General features: G+C 43.0%; 2 protein-coding genes across 8 annotated transcripts in view; both read left to right on the top strand.

Annotated features, from left to right (window-relative positions):
- Nucleotides 1–241: 241 nt before the first annotated feature.
- On the top strand, nt 242–5,448 carry FPGT (fucose-1-phosphate guanylyltransferase). 4 transcript variants are annotated; one of them, XM_085231682.1, is made up of 5 exons: nt 242–391; nt 522–689; nt 2,139–2,231; nt 3,131–3,332; nt 3,413–3,592. In XM_085231682.1, exons 1-5 carry the CDS (start codon nt 295–297, stop codon nt 3,444–3,446), a joined length of 594 nt encoding a protein of 197 aa, XP_085087808.1. In that variant the 5' UTR covers nt 242–294; the 3' UTR covers nt 3,447–3,592. The 4 variants fall into 4 exon arrangements, with proteins under 4 accessions (XP_085087808.1, XP_085087805.1, XP_085087806.1 ...); XM_085231679.1 differs by having other exon boundaries at nt 3,131–5,448; XM_085231680.1 differs by lacking the exon at nt 522–689 and having other exon boundaries at nt 253–391; nt 3,131–5,448.
- A 3,256-nt stretch (nt 5,449–8,704) lies between these two features.
- TNNI3K (TNNI3 interacting kinase) overlaps nt 8,705–18,391 on the top strand; it is a 47,183-nt gene continuing 37,496 nt past the window's right edge. Inside the window, exons 1-7 of one of the 4 annotated variants that reach the window (XM_085231676.1) lie at nt 8,705–9,374; nt 9,991–10,099; nt 11,465–11,550; nt 12,998–13,095; nt 13,593–13,703; nt 15,015–15,113; nt 16,560–16,698. In XM_085231676.1, coding sequence (XP_085087802.1) covers nt 9,335–9,374; nt 9,991–10,099; nt 11,465–11,550; nt 12,998–13,095; nt 13,593–13,703; nt 15,015–15,113; nt 16,560–16,698 — 682 coding nt within the window. In that variant the 5' untranslated portion in view covers nt 8,705–9,334. Of the gene's footprint in view, nt 9,375–9,990; nt 10,100–11,464; nt 11,551–12,997; nt 13,096–13,592; nt 13,704–15,014; nt 15,114–16,559; nt 16,699–18,391 lie in introns of those variants that run through there. The other 3 variants (XR_014885234.1, XM_085231674.1, XM_085231675.1) reach the window with 3 other exon arrangements.

Consider the following 18,391-nt stretch of genomic DNA (forward strand, 5'->3'; position numbering starts at 1 on the left):
TTTTCGGTAGCTGCTTCTTACTTTTTTAAAAATTATTTTTTTTTCCCATAGTGCTTTCGAGCTACCTGCGCCGTAAGATTTACGTGCAGACAAATCCTGCCTCTCCCCCCGACTCTGGAGCCCGCAGACGCCATAGAGGCCGATGCCCGCGGGTACCGAAGCAGTTCCGGGCGGAGCGCCGCGACGGACCGCGCCCGGCAGCGCCGCCCGGCTTCAGCTCCGCTCCAGCAGCTGCGCACGGCGCTCCGCGTCCGCCCGGCCCGGCGCTTCCGGGTAGGCGGCGCCCGTCGGCTCATGGCGGAGCGCGGGGCGATGGCGGCGGCGGGCGGGCGGAGCGCGGCGAGGCGGGCGGCCACGGGGCGGCGGCTGGAGCGGTTCGCCGCGCTCCGAGGTGGGGCGGCGGGCGCGGGGCGGGCCGGCGGGGCGCGGGGCTGGCGCGGGGCTCCGCCGTGGCTCCGCCGTGGCTCCTCGGGGAGCGCGGCCCGGGCCCGGCGCTGACCGCGTTCCGCCCCGCCGGACAGGCAGAGCCGCGCGGCACGGCGAGTTCTGGGACCTGGTCGCCATCACCGCCGCCGACGCGGAGCAGGAGCGGGCGTTCCGGCGGCAGCTGGGCGCCAAGCTGCGGGGCGGGGAGCTGCCGCTGGGTGTGCGGTACCACGTCTTCGTGGATCCCCCGGGACGCAAAATCGGTGCGTGCCCCGCACGGCGGCTGCGGAGCGGGCGGATCCGTGCGGGACGGAGGGCGTCAGAGTGCGGGCTGTAGGGCTGCTCTGCAGCCGCTGTGATGTTACCCTCATCTGGGGCCTCATCTGGTCCTTCGGGGATCTGTGCTCACGCAGTGCACCCATATAACCGTACTCGTGTTGAGTCACGCTGAAGTCAGCGCTGTGTGTGACCGCTACGACAGCGCTCTTGCAATGGAGAGGCTTCAAAATCCTGCTCAAAAAATGTCCTTTGCAGCACAGATGTAGGCTCTAATGCTGTTACGTAGCATGTTACTGTCATTCCTGGCACAGCATGGCAGGTTTGTGCTTCTCAGACTTCATGTAAGGTACTTTTTGCAGAGAAAATTTCCATTATGATAACTGGGACAATGTTGTTGTGGGAGGGAAGATGTAGGTTGGATGTCAGGGGGAAGTTCGTTGCTACGAGAGTGGTGAGGTGCTGGAACAGCTGCCCAGAGAGGCTGTGGATGCCCCATCCATCCCTGGAGGCGTTCAAGGCCAGGTTGGATGGGGCCCTGGGCAGCCTGGGCTGGTATTAAATGTGGAGGTTGGTGGCCCTGCCTGCAGTGGGGGGTTGAAGCTTCATCATCCTTGGGGTCCCTTCCAACCCAACCATTCTGTGATTCCGTGGGACACCATCCCGGTGGTCGGTGGGTGCACATTGCTCATACAGTGTGGCTCTCTTCTAAATTCCCAGTGTGCAATGCGACTGACCCATGGTTGTTTTGTAAATTCGTACTGCTCGCTTTGAGCTGGTACTTTACACTGATGTATTTCAGTACGTTCAACAACGTGCAACAAAAGCCTGGAAGAAAGTTGTCTGCCATACCACCCTAGGTTCATCATAGCTGTTTATTTGGATGTAGAAGGTAACCAATCTCAGCAGTCTATCTGCGGTATAAAATAATAGGCACAGATTACTTTCAGAAATCTTGCTGTTTTAGAAGCACATAAGAGTATCCAGAAGTTTTACATTTTTTCCTTCTGAAAGTTTGGTTGAAGTCAGTGGTGAAGCCGTGCGATGTTTCAGACAGGAGCCGTCGCTTAGGGCTGAGTTGGGTCAGTTGGAAAGCATTGGATGGTGAGGCTGTTCTGAGCAGAACCGTCCTGCCCAGCCGAGGCGTCCTTGGCTTTGACTGGGCATCCTCACTGCATGACTCTGTCAGCTGCAGTGCTCTTGGAAGGCTGTTCTGTCAGAACTGATTGAGGAAATTTCAGATAGACGTCAGTGCATCTGCAGACAGTCTGTTTAAAAAAAAACAACAAAATTCTCTCTCTTAAAAATAAGTGACGGCTCATTTTCTACAGCAGAAAAAAAACCATATTTAATAAACATTGCCAGGTCTCAGCGTGCATCACGTTTCAGTGCGTGTATTATTGGTGCTCTTTGTAATAAGATGCTTTTTTCTTTAGGAAATGGTGGATCAACACTTCATGTTCTTCAGTGCCTGGAAAATCTCTATGGTGATGAATGGACTTCTTTTATCGTGCTGCTAATTCATTCTGGTAAGTTCTGTTTTACATTCCACACTTTAAAATGTTACCTTTGAAAAACAAACAAACAAAAAACTGATGTTGATAGATAAAGAATTAGAATTCTCTTAGAAACAGAATATAGATAGATAAAGAATACAGTTCTCTTAGAAAAGTAATCTCAAGTGCAGCTGAGGTGGCATTTGAATTTCCACCGGAACTTCTGGAGATGTCACTGTCACTTCAGCATTTCAGCACTTCAGTTCTTTGGTCAGTCAGAATATCAGAATTAAGCTGCTGCCTTGAAATGCCCACGTAAGCAGTCTCTTCCTCCCTGTAGGCTGCATAGGGACCTAGAGGTCTTGTAAATACGGAAAAAATGTTTGCTGCCTTACCCAATTTGTCAAAACCCTTCCAAAATGTGTTAACTGGAAAACTGTATCCACTTTGCAGAGAAGAAATAAACCAGGTCAAAGAATCCTAGAATGTCTTGGGTTGGAAGAGACCTTACAGATCACCCAGTTCCACTGCTGTGGGCAGGGTTGCCATCCACTAAATAAGAGGTCACCTTACCAAAGTGTTGCTTGTTTGACTCATCTCTCATTTAAAATTGCTTTGGGATGTTTTTTCTTTCTCCCTTAGTTTTCAAGCACAGCTGGAGTCATTTATTTTCTGTGTTTATAGACGAGTTGTTTGTATTCCAGCCCTGAGTCAAAACTAAAGGTAACGAAATCAACCACAGATTTAATAAAAGCTATTTAAGGCATACTGAACTTTGGACATTAGGTCAGATCTGTCTCAGGAAATATTTGAAGGCGTATGATAATTTTTTTTAAATCTGACTGTTTTGAGGAGCGCTCGGCGTAGGACCAACTACACAGCCGTGTGGTCTCCAAGGAAGCGTACTCTGTGTAATTTGTCGTCTTCTTCAGGTGGTTACAGTCAGCGTTTACCGAATGCAAGTGCACTGGGCAAGATTTTCACAGCCTTGCCTTTCGGCGATCCTGTTTACCAAATGCTGGAGCTGAAGCTCGCCATGTACATCGACTTCCCTAGTCACATGAAACCAGGAATTCTCATTACTTGTTCAGATGACATAGAGCTTTACAGCACTGGCCCTACAGAAACGATCAGGTTTGATAAGCCTGGATTTACTGCTTTAGCTCACCCTTCAGATTTGACAGTTGGGACCACTCATGGAGTGTTTGTTTTAGATCCATCCGGTCTCTCAGGAAAAGGAGGACTTGAATACACATCTTGCCGTCGTTTCTTGCACAAACCAGATGTGGAGACCATGCGCCGGTGCGGTGCAGTCTGCGTAAGGAGGAATTCTTCTCAGCTGGATTCCTTTGCTGACCACACTGACTGGGAAGTGGACTCGGAGTGCGTGTATACAGACAGTATATTCTACATTGATCATAGCACTGCAAAACAGCTACTGGCATTCTATAAGCAAATCGATACTCTGTGCTGTGAAATAGATGCGTATGGTGACTTCCTGCAGGCCCTGGGACGTGGAACCACTCAAGATTACACAAAAAATACAAGTAATGCCACAGAAGAGGAATCACAGTTAGCAGAAGTACGGCAGAAGCTCTGTGCTCTTCTGAAAGGAACTTCACTTAATGTCATAGTCTTAAACAACTCTAAGTTCTATCACATTGGAACTACTCAAGAGTATTTGTTCCACTTTGCATCTGATAGCAAACTGAAATTTGAGCTTAACTTACTGCCTGAGGCTTTTAGCATCTCTTCTGACAAAACTGAGGCCTTGGGTGGATCAGCAAGTATCATTCAAAGCGTACTTGAGCCTGGGTGTTTTGTAGGACCTGGATCCATTATTGAATACTCCAGGATTGGACCTGGAGTGTTGGTCGGGGAGAACTGCATTATTAGTGGATCCTGCATAAATCTGGAAGTAGACGTACCTTCAAACTGTTTTCTGAGTTCGTTAAGTGTAAAAATTGATGATCAGGTGAAGTATGTAAGTATGGTGTTTAGTGTAGAAGATGACTTGAAAAAGAATGTGGAATTGCTGTCAGATACAAATTCACTACGTTTTTTTGGAGTCAGCCTACAAGAATGCTTGGAGCTCTGGGGTGTGCAGCTTTCAGACCAGCTTTTCTCTGGTGAGAACTCACAGTTTGGGTTGTGGACTGCTAGGATTTTTCCTGTCTGTTCTAGTTTAAGTGAGTCGGTTAGGATGTCACTGAACATGTTAAATTCTGTGCAGCGTGCGTCAGCTTTTACACTGAATGGCTTTAGGCTCCTGTCTGTTCAAGAAATGCTTGCCTACAAAGATGTAGAAGACATGCTGAAATTTAGAAATCAAATTCATGATGAAATTTGTCTAAAAAGACAAAAAGATAAATCTGATTTGTAGAAGGACTGGTGCTTGAACAAATGTCCTGTCTTTAAGTTGTCTGCAATTTATGGATGATTTATTACTTGCCAGTTTGTAGTGACTGTAAGCAAAATGTACAACGGATCTTTTCGGTGTTCCTTCTAAGCAAAAGCAGAAAAAGAAGGAGTGGAGACGTCTTGGACTGTCGTGTCTGGCACGTGGGTCAGCAGGCCAGTGCACACCAGGCACACAGAAAGTAAAAATATAGTAGTGTATTTCTCTCTCAGAATTCCTTTTGTGGAGTGATGCTGTCCTGCTCAGGTGTGCTGGACCAACTGCAGCTGGACAGGTAAGAGGTGGCTGCTTCTGCTCACACTCCTGCACCAAATGTGCCCTCTGATATGTGCTCACCGTTGTTCTCATAATGGAGTGGGTGTAAGTTTGATTTACTGGGTAAGAAACATTAAACTGCTCTAAGTTTTTATGCTACTCCATGATTCCCTTCGACAATAAATATCCTTTTCTCTAATTCTAGAAATCAGGTTTTGGTTGATGTTAGCCATCAGCAATGTCAGCAGTCTGAATTTATTCCACAGATATCAAAATATCTGGATTTGTACTGTTTTTCATTTTTAAAATAAAATCAGGTTTCGTGCAGTATATGTGAAAAACCTTAAAATCAATATTTTGATACAGAGCCCTGTTAACAAATATGCTTTTGTATGTGTCCGTGTTCACATACATGTTCTGTAATTTCATTCTTGGATTCTGCACTTATTCATAAGCACTTCTATGTGTAAACTTCCACTTGTTTCCAGTGAGCCACAGAAACTGTGTGTGTTCTCATTAATTGTCTGATGTACCCATAACCTTTTCTTACTATCAATAAAATAGTGGTGATTTGCAGACAGTAGTGGAAATGTCTAACAGATTGAGGAAGTGGACCGTGCCGTGAGAATGGCAGTGCGTGATCGTGCTCTCGTTGAATACCCTGACAGTAAGAGGTACTTAAAGCTCTGCATTCACCAGTCAGTCCTTCTGCAGACCATTACTGCTTGTGATTTTGTTGGGCACTGGGTGAGCGGCTCAGCAGGCAGAGAAAGCACGGGAGCTGAGAAGGCAAAAGGGTCTTCAGCCTATGAAGGATGTGGTGTCATTTTTGAGTTAATCAGTATTTGTGTTGAGAGGAGGTAACAGACAAGCCAGTATTTCTGTCAATCCTTCATGACACATCTGAAAAGTTATCTAGTGCGTTTCTTTAGGCAGGAGGTAATTGTTTGCTTTATGTGTTGCAGCTGCTTAACTAGTGTGCATGTTTTTAGCTGTAACCAATTCTTGTCTTAAAGCAAGGGCTGTCTTACAACGTGATGGCATCTTGTTAAAGGACTTCAAACTGGGCAGTTCCAGGCAGTAATAATCAAAGTTTGATGTACAGACTGTTTGGCTTGTATCGCATTTTACAAAGTTCAGCTTCTTTCTCTCAGTTCAACTGCTAAAGCAAGTGAGAAGTTTGTTCTCATTCAACCAGCTGGAATTGTCCCACAGCAATTAGAGGTTTATCCACGGCCACACAGTAACATTTAACAGTAAGGTAATTGCAGTTTTGGTGTTTCTGCTTTCTACTATCAGATTCTGAGAACAAGACTACTGTGGCATCTTGCCTGTGACCATCCTGTGGTCTGAGCAATGAAGGGTGCAGTGCTGAAAGTGACAGATGGGGCTTCCTAAGAACAGCAGGCATCTGTTGAAACTTGGCACTTGATTTGATAAAGACTCACTGAGTTTCCAGCCGGATGCAGGATTTGTGTGAGCCTTCAGATCCTGCCTTCTCCATCCATCCTGAAGTGCAACTGTGACAGATGTGGTCTCAAGAAATATGAGTTTTGAATGATTTGTTCATGTCGGCTTTCATTATTTAATTAGTTTTGCTCTATTGTGTAATAATAGGGCTCATAATGAACATGATCTTTCACAGACTGCTTTGAGAGCATGTAATAGTGGACAGAGATTTAGCCATACTGTATGTATTACATTATGGAATTTGGGAGAAGAGAGTTAATTCAGTGGTGTTTTAGGCAGGAAATCGAAATGTGAGCAATTGGGCACTTAGAAAAGAACTCGGGGTAAGGCAGCTGAAATTACTTTAAGGGAAAGAAAAAAAAAAAGAGAGAGGAGCTAACAGATATCCGTGCAGAAAGATTTGGGGAACCAAGGTAAGAAAGTTCCATCTTTTGGATTGCCTTGGCTTGGATAAGGAGTTTGTGCTGCTCAGCATTTCAGCTTCATGTTCCTGAGTCTGATGCAAGAGATTCCTTTTTTCCTCTCTGCGCATGTGGAAGATTAATCCCTGTGCAAATGCCACCGTAGTACTGCAATCACAAAAATAGCAGCGCTGTGCTTCTGTGCACCCCTCTAATCCACTGCCACCCAGGAGGCGTTGTGAGCACCTGCTTTGTTACGTGGGCTATCAGCTTCCTCCTGCTTTCGTTTTATAACAATGTGTTTTAATGCCCCGTTCACGTGACGTACCTGAGTGTTACCAAACGTTGTATAGCTTAATATTACATCTGTAATTGCATCTGAATACTCACTGAGAAAACATTGCTCTTGACATTTCAGTGCTGCTTGGACATATGTTAATTAGAAATGGTCTAACCCTGACGTCGGTGTCGTTCTCCCTCTGGTGTTTGTTTGTAAACAGGTTGGGCTGTTATTAATTTTTCCCCTGGATTCAGGTATCCTCACACAGCCCTGGGCCAACCTCCAGCTCTTCTAGAGCTGTTCCGAGAGCACAGGTGATGAAGAACAGGCAGATCTGTCTTTTTTTAACAGTCGAAGGGAAAAAAACGAAGGGACGGATCACGATGCTCCGAAAGCTCCACGTGTCACCAAGTTCCTAGCCCAGGAGGTGGAGGGAGGCACCTGGCCGAGCATCCTGCAGGCTCGTGGGCTGGGAGGCGGCCCAAAGTTTGCTCCTGGGCTGCACAGCCACAGCTGCCCTCAGGAGAGGGAGGAAAAGCTGTGCTAAGGTAACGGAAGCAGTGGCACAGTGGGTACCCATTGGGTGCTGCTTTACAGCTCTCCTCGTTGCTTGGCAACTGGATGTGGAGGATCAGTTCAGAGGCTGGTGCGTTTTGCAAATATTTGGTCGCGTATCACAGGGCATCTTGTCAGCAGTTCAAAGTCTTCCAAAATGTGTCCTTGGTTTTATGTGTAAATCAGTGCAAATAAATGGATGAGCTCACAGTGTGCCAGGAGCTATCATGGGAGTTCAAGTTTGTTTGTGGTGGGATGCAGCTTGCTAGAGATTTGATGTGTCTGTATTATATTTACATATCTTCTTGCCTGAAATCCTCAACTGAGAAGACTAAACAGAACAACTGTCAAGGTCAATCAGCAGGCTTTAAGTGTGTGTGTGTGTGTGTGTGTGTGTGTGTGTGTGTGTGTGTGTGTCAAAATACACATATAAAGTAAATTTTAAAACGCAGTCGAAGAAGGAGATACAGAAAAGAGCAGAAATCCCAAAATGGGATGGGAAGATGAGTTTGAAGTCTTCCTGTTTGAAGGGAAATGGACATGAAAGGGGCAGACAGCAGATGAGCAGATCTGTGGTAACCAGATTAAAGGGGGTATGGATTATGTGAGTGGAAGGCAGCACTATTTTGCTGTTGACCAACTTTCTTGCATGGCTCTTAAGCAGAAGCTTTCAGAGGAATCATCCGTGCACACAGTCTCAATTTATTATGACACGGTTTCTTTGCTTGTATATGTAAGCACAAAGCCCAGTAGCCCACTTTGCTCTCTTCAGCCTTCAATCCACCTGGACCATGGATTTTTTAATGCATTTCTATGATGCTGGATCCTGACTGAAATGCTAACAAGGAGGTCAGGATGTGCATCTCCATACAGATCCTGGCCCCCAGCTGATTTGTGCACAGTCTGCTTGGAATGTGAGCAAAGCAGCCCAAACATCCTCAGTTTTGGGAGAAACTCCAGCTGGAGCAGGGCCAGAGCACAACCAGAGCCTCCCTCCTTAGCAGCCAGTCTGCAGGGCGATGGGCCTGCTTCCTCCAGTCGTGTCCTTCGTTTGCAGCCTGACAGACGTGTTGGCCTGCGGAGCTGCAGCTCTGTGGCTGTGAAGGGGCGGCTTGGTGGTGGTTCTCTGCCTAAGGACAGAAAAATGCCAAGTAAGCATACTGAATTCCTGACAGCAAACTCAGGTCTGGTTTTATTTGGAGAGATGTCCTCCATGTGGCGACCTGCGCAAATGTTGCCAAAGGGGAAGAAGTCAGCGTTCTCTGCTATGATACGATGTGTATGCTATAATTAAAATCCTCAGGTTCTTCAAAACCATCCTGCGTGCTACAACGTTATCAGTTGAGATCTTCTCTGGCCTCTTCAAACCGAGGACCTTCAGAGCTCCTTGGGGATCCTGAAAGGCTGTTTGGGATTCAGCCTCATTAACTCCTTTCTCTGTACCAAATTGGTAACCCGCCGCCAAATTGCCTCCTCTCCACCACTTGTATGTATGCAACAGATGAGAGCAAACATTTCTATTGAAACAGGCAGTAGATTTTTAAAGAGGCTGATGAGGTACCTGCATTATTTTTTCACACTTGGCAGCACATGCTGTTGTGCTCCGTGCCATTGTTGCATGACATTCCATTGGGCACAGGGTTTATTTTTAGCCAGAGACTATCAGAGTGTTTTTCAGTAGGACCGCCACTGCTCTTGAGCAAGGAATCATATTGCTGCAGGAACTCTGCTGAAACAAAGAAGATACACTGAACAAATGGGAAATTACAAATCTCGACCAACCCAAACCTGCACTGGTAATTAACACTGCTGTGGTTTTTTTGATCTGTAGTATGCCTTACTTCCATCTGCAAGAAGGAAATAATATTTCAGGGAATAACTCATCGCAAATTTACCCTTGAGTTCAAGGGTAAGGTATCGTATTGTTCTTAGCTTACAGTACTAGCAGCTTAGTCCATGTCTGTCTGTTAGAGACAAAACAAAGTGAATTAAATTTATTGCACTGTCACGTAAGGTCGTATTAGTTTACATTGTTGTGTTAGCTCATACTTCATTAGAAAAACCTTAAAACTTTAATCTGTCTATGCTGCGTATGTATGCTAAGAGTTAGGAAATAAGAACTAACAAATGAAACCTATGGTTGAAGTTTTCTCTTGTTCAGATTAAAAATACTCCTGACAAGGATTCGTACGTACTAGCAATCTACAAAGCCAGTATGTATGTGTCTGTGTTGGCTGCAGCAAGAATAGATTAATGGCTGTAACGTTTTAATTAAGCTTTCATGCTTCAGTAGAGCAGCACAGGAATGGTGTGTAACAGTGGTTAGAAATGCAGAGCTCTGCTGGTGGGACACCACAGTTTGAGTCCCTGCTTTCTGTATGTTTTGAAGTGTTTCTGTTTTGTTGCTGACAGATGAGTGGAAGAAGAAAGTCAGTGAATCGTATGCTATAATCATAGAGCGATTAGAAGATGACCTCCAAATCAAAGACAAGGAGCTGGCAGAACTGAAGCACGTTTTTAGGTAAAATACTCAGGAAATCTGCTTATGAATGCCTAGTGGATGAGTATTTGCTATTAAGCAGCATTTTCAGTTTCAATTGTTTTCTTACAGAAGGAATTTCACACCCATGGAATGCCTGTTCCTTAATGTCTATTTTTGGGGATACGTGGGTAAGGGTCACACAGCACAGTACCAAAACTAGTGGCTATTAATGACAATGCCAGTATTTTAGAGCAAACTTTTGTATTCTTTTCAAACAAATTAGCTTTAATAGTACATCTAAGTTTATAACATGATTAAGTTTTGCTGTGTGCTTCTTTAGACAGGAATTTTTCTGAAGCAAAAAAAGTATAAAGGAACACACAAACAGATCATCTTTGAAAGTGAACCTCAAATCCCTGCCTGCAGCCGCCCTCTAGGGCAGCACTAACGCTGACAGCCGTGCTCCCTCAGCCAAGTGGCACTCTTACATCCTCACCATCCAAAAAGCTCATGGAATCATAGAATTGCTCAGGTTGGAAAAGATCTTAAAGATCATCGAGTCCAACCACAGCCAAGCATACTAACCTAACTCTAGGCAAATTTAAGGAAATGGGCAGTTAAATAATGTCAGACATCAAAGCCACTTGGGGGGGGGGGGAAGAAAAAGAAAAAGAAAAAAAAAAAAAAAAAAAAAGGTGCTTCTCAAAATAAATCACAAATTCACAACCTGAAATGACAATGCATTCAAATGCTAAGCTGTCAAAGACAACATATAATCTTTGAGAAAGTTACAGCTACACATGCAAGGTTTGAAAAGGCAACGACCAGGAGTGCGTGTGCTTCTGCAGAGTTCTCGTGTGCCTGTATCAGCATAATGATGGTAGGGTGTTTCCTTGGCATGTTTTCAGGAACACAGACGTACTTTCTGAAGGCCTCCTGGGTGCTCCTTTGACTTACCTTAATTGCCACCAGTTCTGTGCTTATGTCTTGTTCATCAGTGTAGAATGAATACTTGTTTGCATTTTTTAATTTTTATTTTTAAATCAATGAACAAATTGTCTTTTTTTTTAATTATAAAAAGAGTCTTATCTGTAAGGAGAGCTTTCTGCTCTTTCTTTTCCTCTTTTATTTAGAAGGAATGCACTGATTAGCAGGATGGTACTGGTAGCAGGGTGTTCAGAGAGCAATTCAAGTTAGGCTCAAGTTTAATTTACTGAAAGATAAATCTGGATCCTCACTTGTTGTCAGTAAAGCATTTCTAGGTTTGCAGAGTACAAACTGAATCTAAATTTAGCCCTGTGTCTGCAAAAGCTTGAATTGAGATTTCTCTTTTAAACGTTTTCCAAATGAAATAAATTCTGCCGAAGGATGAAAACAGTAATCCTCTGAAAAATCTTTCTTCAGCTCTGATGAAGCCTTCTGCAAAGTCAATTTAAATTACCGCACAGATAATGGGCTCTCTCTTCTCCACTTATGCTGCATATGTGAGGGTAGGTATTTTAAGCATCTTGTTTACACAGTCAGTATTTGTCTCTAATGACTGTCAGGAGGGTTATATTTTCAGTTTCTTAGTTTTGTCTCACTGGCACTGGGACAATTACCTGTAAGCATTACCCTCAACTCTGTTTGCCAACAAGACCGAAGCAACTTATGCTGAACCACATTACGACTGATTCATTGGTCCAAGAGAAGTTGTGGATGATAATTTGTTATGTCCTTATTGCAAATGTTCAATTAATTCATCTTAATTGCTATATGCATTGGTTCATTACTCTTTACTCGTTGTGTAGTACTTCTATACAATTATGTATTGTGTACTTGCTATAGATTTCAGGGTATGGAGCTGGTTTGAATATATTTGCCATCCATAAAGCATGCATTTTTCTAGTACAGTGGAAGCACCTGTATTGTTTATCACGGTAGTTAAAAGAGTAACTCAAATGCTCTAGTCAGAAAATACAGGTTGATAGGACTTTTGCAGACAGCAAATCATGGTATGCAAGAAAAGACTGCAGGGCGACTTCTGGAATGTTCATAAAGACATACTAATGGTGCAGTTTTGCACTCTGATCCAGTTATCCACATGGCCAGTCGTTAGTTCGTGCACACATGTGCATCTCTTCTACTAGAACAAAGAGGATTTCGCCATAAGGTTTCAGCTCCACAAAATGTGCAACAACAATATACAGATACGATTTGGTCAGCCTTAGATCAAGGAGGACCTGACCTTGCACTGCTGAAAAGAAAAAGAATCTTTAAATTTGATTTCAAAGCATGCAAGTTCACATTAAAGACAACATCAGTATTTGGTAACATCTGAGCAATCGATGGAATTCCTGAAAGGAAGTTAAAGAAAATACACAATATTGATTAATTAGGTACAATATGTGAACTTCAGGGATGAAGAGAAGTTATTGGACTCAGCACTGCCCTCAGTGCTATTCAGAAGGAGGTATATTTTTGGGACCGTCACTGCATCAGAAAGGTAGGAATGAAGTTACTTGCCCATGCCGATGGTCGTCAGCATCCCTCAAAACTGCTAGCCCTGTAACGATTCGTAGGCAGAGGGAGAGCAGTGCTGCATTTCTGAATGGACAAAAGAATCCTGTGGCTGAGAAACCAGTGCTCCAGGAAGCATCTGTTAATTTATGCTGTCCTTAGCAGCATAGTCTGGATGCTAAAAGAGAATTCTGCTTCTTTAGAAGTCGGACCCTCCTTAACCAGCCCTTGTTGAATTATGAACAGTAAGGCTGTACGTGGCCAGGTCTGCTGCTGTCAGTGGGCAAGGAAATGGCACCTAATTTGATTCTGAGGGTGCGATATTTCAAGAACGTGTTTCTCTCTATTGTCAAACTCACACTGACATTTATTCCTACGCGTGGCTTTTTGTTGTAGTGTGTGTGAAAATGACTCAGGTTTCCAACTTTCCTTTTAAAGGTAACAAATCACATATAAGAACTCTTATGCTAAAAGGACTGCGCCCATCCAGGTTAACAAGAAATGGATTTACTGCTCTGCACTTGGCAGCTTACAAGGTAAATTATTTTGCATGAAGTGATGACAGGGAATCAGAAGGGATTAGCTTTAGTTGTCTGCCCTCTTCAGCTGAACTCTCTAGGTGCTACTTCTAGTGAAATATCAATTTTACATTTATAGTGTGCAGGAAAGTTACCTACAGAGAGCACATGCATGGGAAATCAGCATATGCTTTACATTGTCATCCATGAGGATATGATATTGCTTTAGAAATATTGATTAAATTACGCAGTGCATCTTAGGACAGAGAGGCATTCTTTTTTTATTGCTATTGCTGTTATTTGTGCAAAGAAGACACTGAATTCCCAATGTAGCAATGTCTTACATATTGCCAAGAGCATTAGGAATGGAAAGAAAGAAGAGATGTGAGCAGCAGCATTTGGAATTTTGTCTGAATGTAGGAGGAAAGACAGCCTCATATTTATTTCCAATATATGGAAGGGCCAGCTTTGTTTGTTACTGCAGAAATAAGATGCTTTATGTACACACTCCATAGGACAACGCAGAACTCATAACGGCACTGCTGCATGGCGGAGCTGACGTTCAGCAGGTTGGGTACGGAGCTCTGACAGCCCTTCACATTGCCACCATAGCTGGGCATCACCAGGTGAGTTTCCCCTTTTCTCTACGGGAAATGATATGTGAGTGCAGCATCTCTGGCTACCCTGTAGCAAAAGGAACCCTGGGGAGACCATTATGCTTCAAGAGGTCACTGCCTGAATCTTTCCTTACGTGTCTCATCGGTGGCCTGCTTCAACTGGATGGACCAGCTAAGGAAGATACAAAAGCTTATTGTGGTCTCACATCTGTCCTCGTGTCTTACATGATGGTGCGCATGCATTGGCAGTCACATGGAAAGAAATGTATTTCAATCTAGACCGAGTAAAGAAATAATCCCTCAACGCTAATGTTGCTTAGTAACAGGCTCTAGTTGTCTGAGTTCTGCTGAATGACATGGATTTAACTGACTGGCTGAATTGCTGCAGGTATGAAATGGATCAATAGCCTTAACTTAGACAGCAGTTGAGAGAACTGTGCATCATCATAGCTGGGATTAATTGGCGTCATCAGGGGAAATCTCAGTGGGAGGTACGGGAGAGCACAGCCCCAAGGTGGCTATTTCCCCTTCTTTGTGACTTCTGCAGATTGCCGGGGAACTGTTTCCCTGCAGGTGACTCACAGTTCAACGCTTTCATCATCATTAGAAAATTTCAAGAAGTTTCATCAGGATGAAATGTAGAACTGCCCACATAACCCAGTTGCCAGCACTGATTGTGCATGGGTTCCTTTGTGCTTCAAAGAAACCAAAAAAAAGATTAGCAGTTCTGCAGGCTTCAGAAAATAATCCAAAGCAGCTTCATTCAGGCTTGTGTCCTGCAAGTTATGCAGATAGCCCATGTTTGGTGACTACTGGCTGTTAATGACAGCAGTGGTCCAAAACCTACTGCTGATTTGAAAGAAACACTCAGGGTTATTTATTGATACCACACGCTTATTAACTTCTAGAAGACAAAGAAATTTGTACACAATGAGTTAATTATGCTGAGGATTGGCCTAATTTAAAAGGACTTTGATTTTGTTTTATTTACTTCTGAAAACTCTGAGTTTACATCTCCTTGTTCAGGACAATTAAAAGAAAACTAAAGGACGGACTCATTTCTATGCCTCTTATTTTGTAAATCAGGCTTTTTACTTGCAAAGACGTCTTCAGCCTGGTTTATAAAGCATCAGTGACATTCAGTGTCCAGTTAATTTAAGTTTGTCACTTTTACGTGTTGCACTCAGTTCTTCCCCTGTGTAAGCTTAGGACTTCTTGTTTCTTTTAAACTGGCAATATAATGTTTTGAAATCCTGTTTTACTGGCTGACTCCATTGGTGTGGTGCTTCTAATAGGAATTTTCTCTTTGTATTCTTCTAGGCTGTTGATATTCTTTTGCAGCATGGAGCTTATGTGAATGTTCAGGATGCGGTTTTCTTCACCCCGTTGCACATTGCTGCATATTATGGCCATGAACAGGTAACAGGGGGGGAGATTTCAGAAAGGTAGGAGGTGGAGCAGTCCAGGCAACTGTAGCTCTATTCTTATTTGCATTACAATTCAGGGGGATACTGTGAAAGGCTTTCATATACTGAAGTCAGCCTCTGGTTGCCCTAGAGTCTGAATTGTAACAGGAAATATCTGCACTCAATCCTCTATGCTGGACCTAGAACAAATTGGTGTCTTCCCTTCTAACCCTCCTGAAACAAGTAATTTTCTAGCCAGGTCTGATAATTTGCAAACAGGCTTGGACTAAGAGATTTACTTCATTTGTTGCTTACTTTATCCCATATTCCAGAGACTGCTGTTAAGAGTATACTGTCTGAAGTCTCTGCAAGGAGGTGAACATCACATGCCAGTAATAATTAAATGTAATTTCTGCCGTTTTCATTGGAATTCACAAATTAAGTTGTGGCCACTTTTATGTTCACAGAAAAAAATATCATTTAAAGAGCAGGATTTTCCTTGAGATGCTGTGCATACAACCAGTCCAGGTGCACTTGTTTCATTCACACAGGTCACAAATTCACCGGAACGTAATCTCAAACCCCGACCAAAGCAGGCATTGAATCTTCTAATTCTTTTTTTTTTTTTTTAAACAGAAAAATTATGCATATGGTTAATGTAGCAATCCTTTCAGTTGCCCTGAACAGTCCTTTTGTGTAAAACATAATAATGGGTCTGTTCTGGCTTACGTAAGTAATTCTCTACCTCTCTTTAGCTAAAATAATGTATTCTGGGCAGTTTTCATGTTTCAAAGGATGAACTCTGGTTAGAATGTATTTTTTCAGCTCAGTGTCATGTTTCTTGGAGTGCACTGGGACTTGGAGGAAAAGCTTCCAAGAGAACAGAGTTCAGATAACAGAGATGATCGAAAGGACTGCACTCCTGTGATCAAGCGACAGCAAGGCTGTGAACCAAAGAGGTGCTCCTGCGATCCTTCTTTCATAGACAAGCACCTCACCACCCGGGCACATCAGGCAGCACCTTGCACGTTGGACTGAGAGATTAGTTTCCTTATTTGCCATAAAGCTCTCGGAACGAACCACTGCAGTCCTGTGAGGTGGTGTGAGGAGAGCATCTGGTGCTTTTGTGGTCATAAGGGAAGCTTGTGAGCAGTTCTGACCCGGGTGTGGACTTCAGGGGCTTTTATTTTAATATGCTGGCTGGTCATTTAAACAAATGCAGGCCTTGTGTCCAGCTGTTCACCACACATCCCACCTTAGATAAGAAATATTTTTGTGAGCGTTTTAGTATTTCTGTAGATCTATAACTCAAACGTAAGTTTTCTATTGGATCTCCTCTCCCCATTTCAGCTTCAAAGAGATGTGCACATAAAGTATTACCCAGTGCAATGTTCTATCTGATTGTGCCTAAAGATTGATTTTCATGTGATATTTTAATCAACGTTGATGAACTGCTTAGGTAACTCATCTCTTGCTGAAGTTTGGAGCTGATGTGAATGCAAGTGGGGAAGTTGGAGACAGGCCTCTTCATTTAGCTTCTGCCAAAGGCTTTCTCAATATTACAAAGCTCCTGATGGAAGAAGGAAGCAAAGCTGATGGTAAGAAAAAGCATTGTAAAAAAATCAACTTTATCACTGTATTCTAATAGACAGAGCCAGGTCTTCAATATTGAGTTTCTCTTCCTGACAGTATGTGTGCATTTGTTCTTCTGTTGTCTTTGGACAACTGAAACAAAAGAAAAAAAAAGCAATTGAGGAGTTTTTCTTCACCTGTTATGTGTGCTTGGTTTGAGCTGCCACCTCATTGCATTCTGTTTCCATGAATAACTCATAGGTGACAAACAACAGCAGAAAATAAAATTAAGATTTACATACAAGGTAACGTTACTGAGACAGTACTTCAGAGAAGACTTGGCAGTGTAGCATATATCTCCAATCAAATAACTTAAATGCGTAGTAAACTTCCAGTGAATGAGATACAGATGAAGGATTTTAAGTCAAAACTTCAGAGCAGTTGACTTAAAATAATTCAGATCAGACACTGCAAATGGTTCACCAACAAAATAGGAACAGAGATTGAATCTTTTCAGCTCGCCTTTCATTGTGCTACACAAGCTTCGTATCCTTCATTGTGGAATTCTTATTTACAATAAGAGAAATTGTGTGAGAGATGCGTAGTGGGCTGGACTGTGGCAAAAGTCCTCTTGTTAATTTATGCTTTCTATGAATGTTAGGTATCAATTAAAACAAAATCCATCATCCTATGTTGTAAGCCATTTTCTTTACCTCCTGTAAGATTTATAATTACAAGCACCTGACACCATTTTTTAACTGCAAAGTGAAGGAGAAGACGCACAATTCCTTCCTCTGCCCTTCTCACACCTTGTTGTGCTGTAGAAGCTTGTGACCCTGACACCCCTGGTGTCCTTCAGGCCATTCTCTGGCTACACATTGTAAAGCACTGACATTTATTACTACAAAACTTTGACATTTATTTCCTTCTTATTTATTGCACTTCAGAATGAATCTGTCTGGCACCACATCACAATAAAAAAAGAAAGGTTAATGTCACATCAATCTATAAAGTGAAAAATAATCTTAGGATAGCAAAATAAAACAATTTCCTTTTTTCGCTCCCTTGTACATAAGGCTGCTAGAAAGGCTGGTGAAGGCAGTTAATGAAATTTGCAGACCACGAGCTTGGTAGGTTTTTTGTTTGTTTACTTAGTCAATTTTTTTTTAGTCTGAAACATAATTAATCTTTGGAATTCTCTGTCAGAAGACATCGGTGAAGGTGTAGGTTCAGTTCAGCTTAAAGGACTGTCCATTTCCGTGGGCATCCAGCGTTACTTCAGAAAAGTTTAAAACAGCATTTTATTCTAATATTCTTTTCCTTTTAGTCACAGAAAATCATGGCAAGAAAGGACCTCAGAATGCATGCGGTGTGCCCTTTGTCCCAGGGAAAGTCAGCTACAGGAAATATTTGTACCTAGCAGTTGTTAAAAACCTGCATATTGCAAGTCTGGGCACTTCTGATGGGCATATTACTCCTCAGTAGTCTATTAATATCAAAGGTTTGGTGAATTGAGAACAAAATGTCAGACAATGTGGACTGGATTTGTCAGCTCTTTCAATTATGACATCAATCGATTATGCTGTTCTCTACCTAAATATAGAAAAAAAGTACCAACAATCACAGAAAGTACATTCAGCAAATAGAGATAAGTACAGCTCTGCCTAACTGTAATATTCTACGTCTCTAATTTTGCCCATTCTAACATATAATTCCATG

The sequence above is a fragment of the Meleagris gallopavo genome, chromosome 10 (genome assembly GCF_905368555.1).
Source record: "Meleagris gallopavo chromosome 10, MGAL_WU_HG_1.1, whole genome shotgun sequence".
Lineage (NCBI taxonomy): Eukaryota > Metazoa > Chordata > Aves > Galliformes > Phasianidae > Meleagris > Meleagris gallopavo.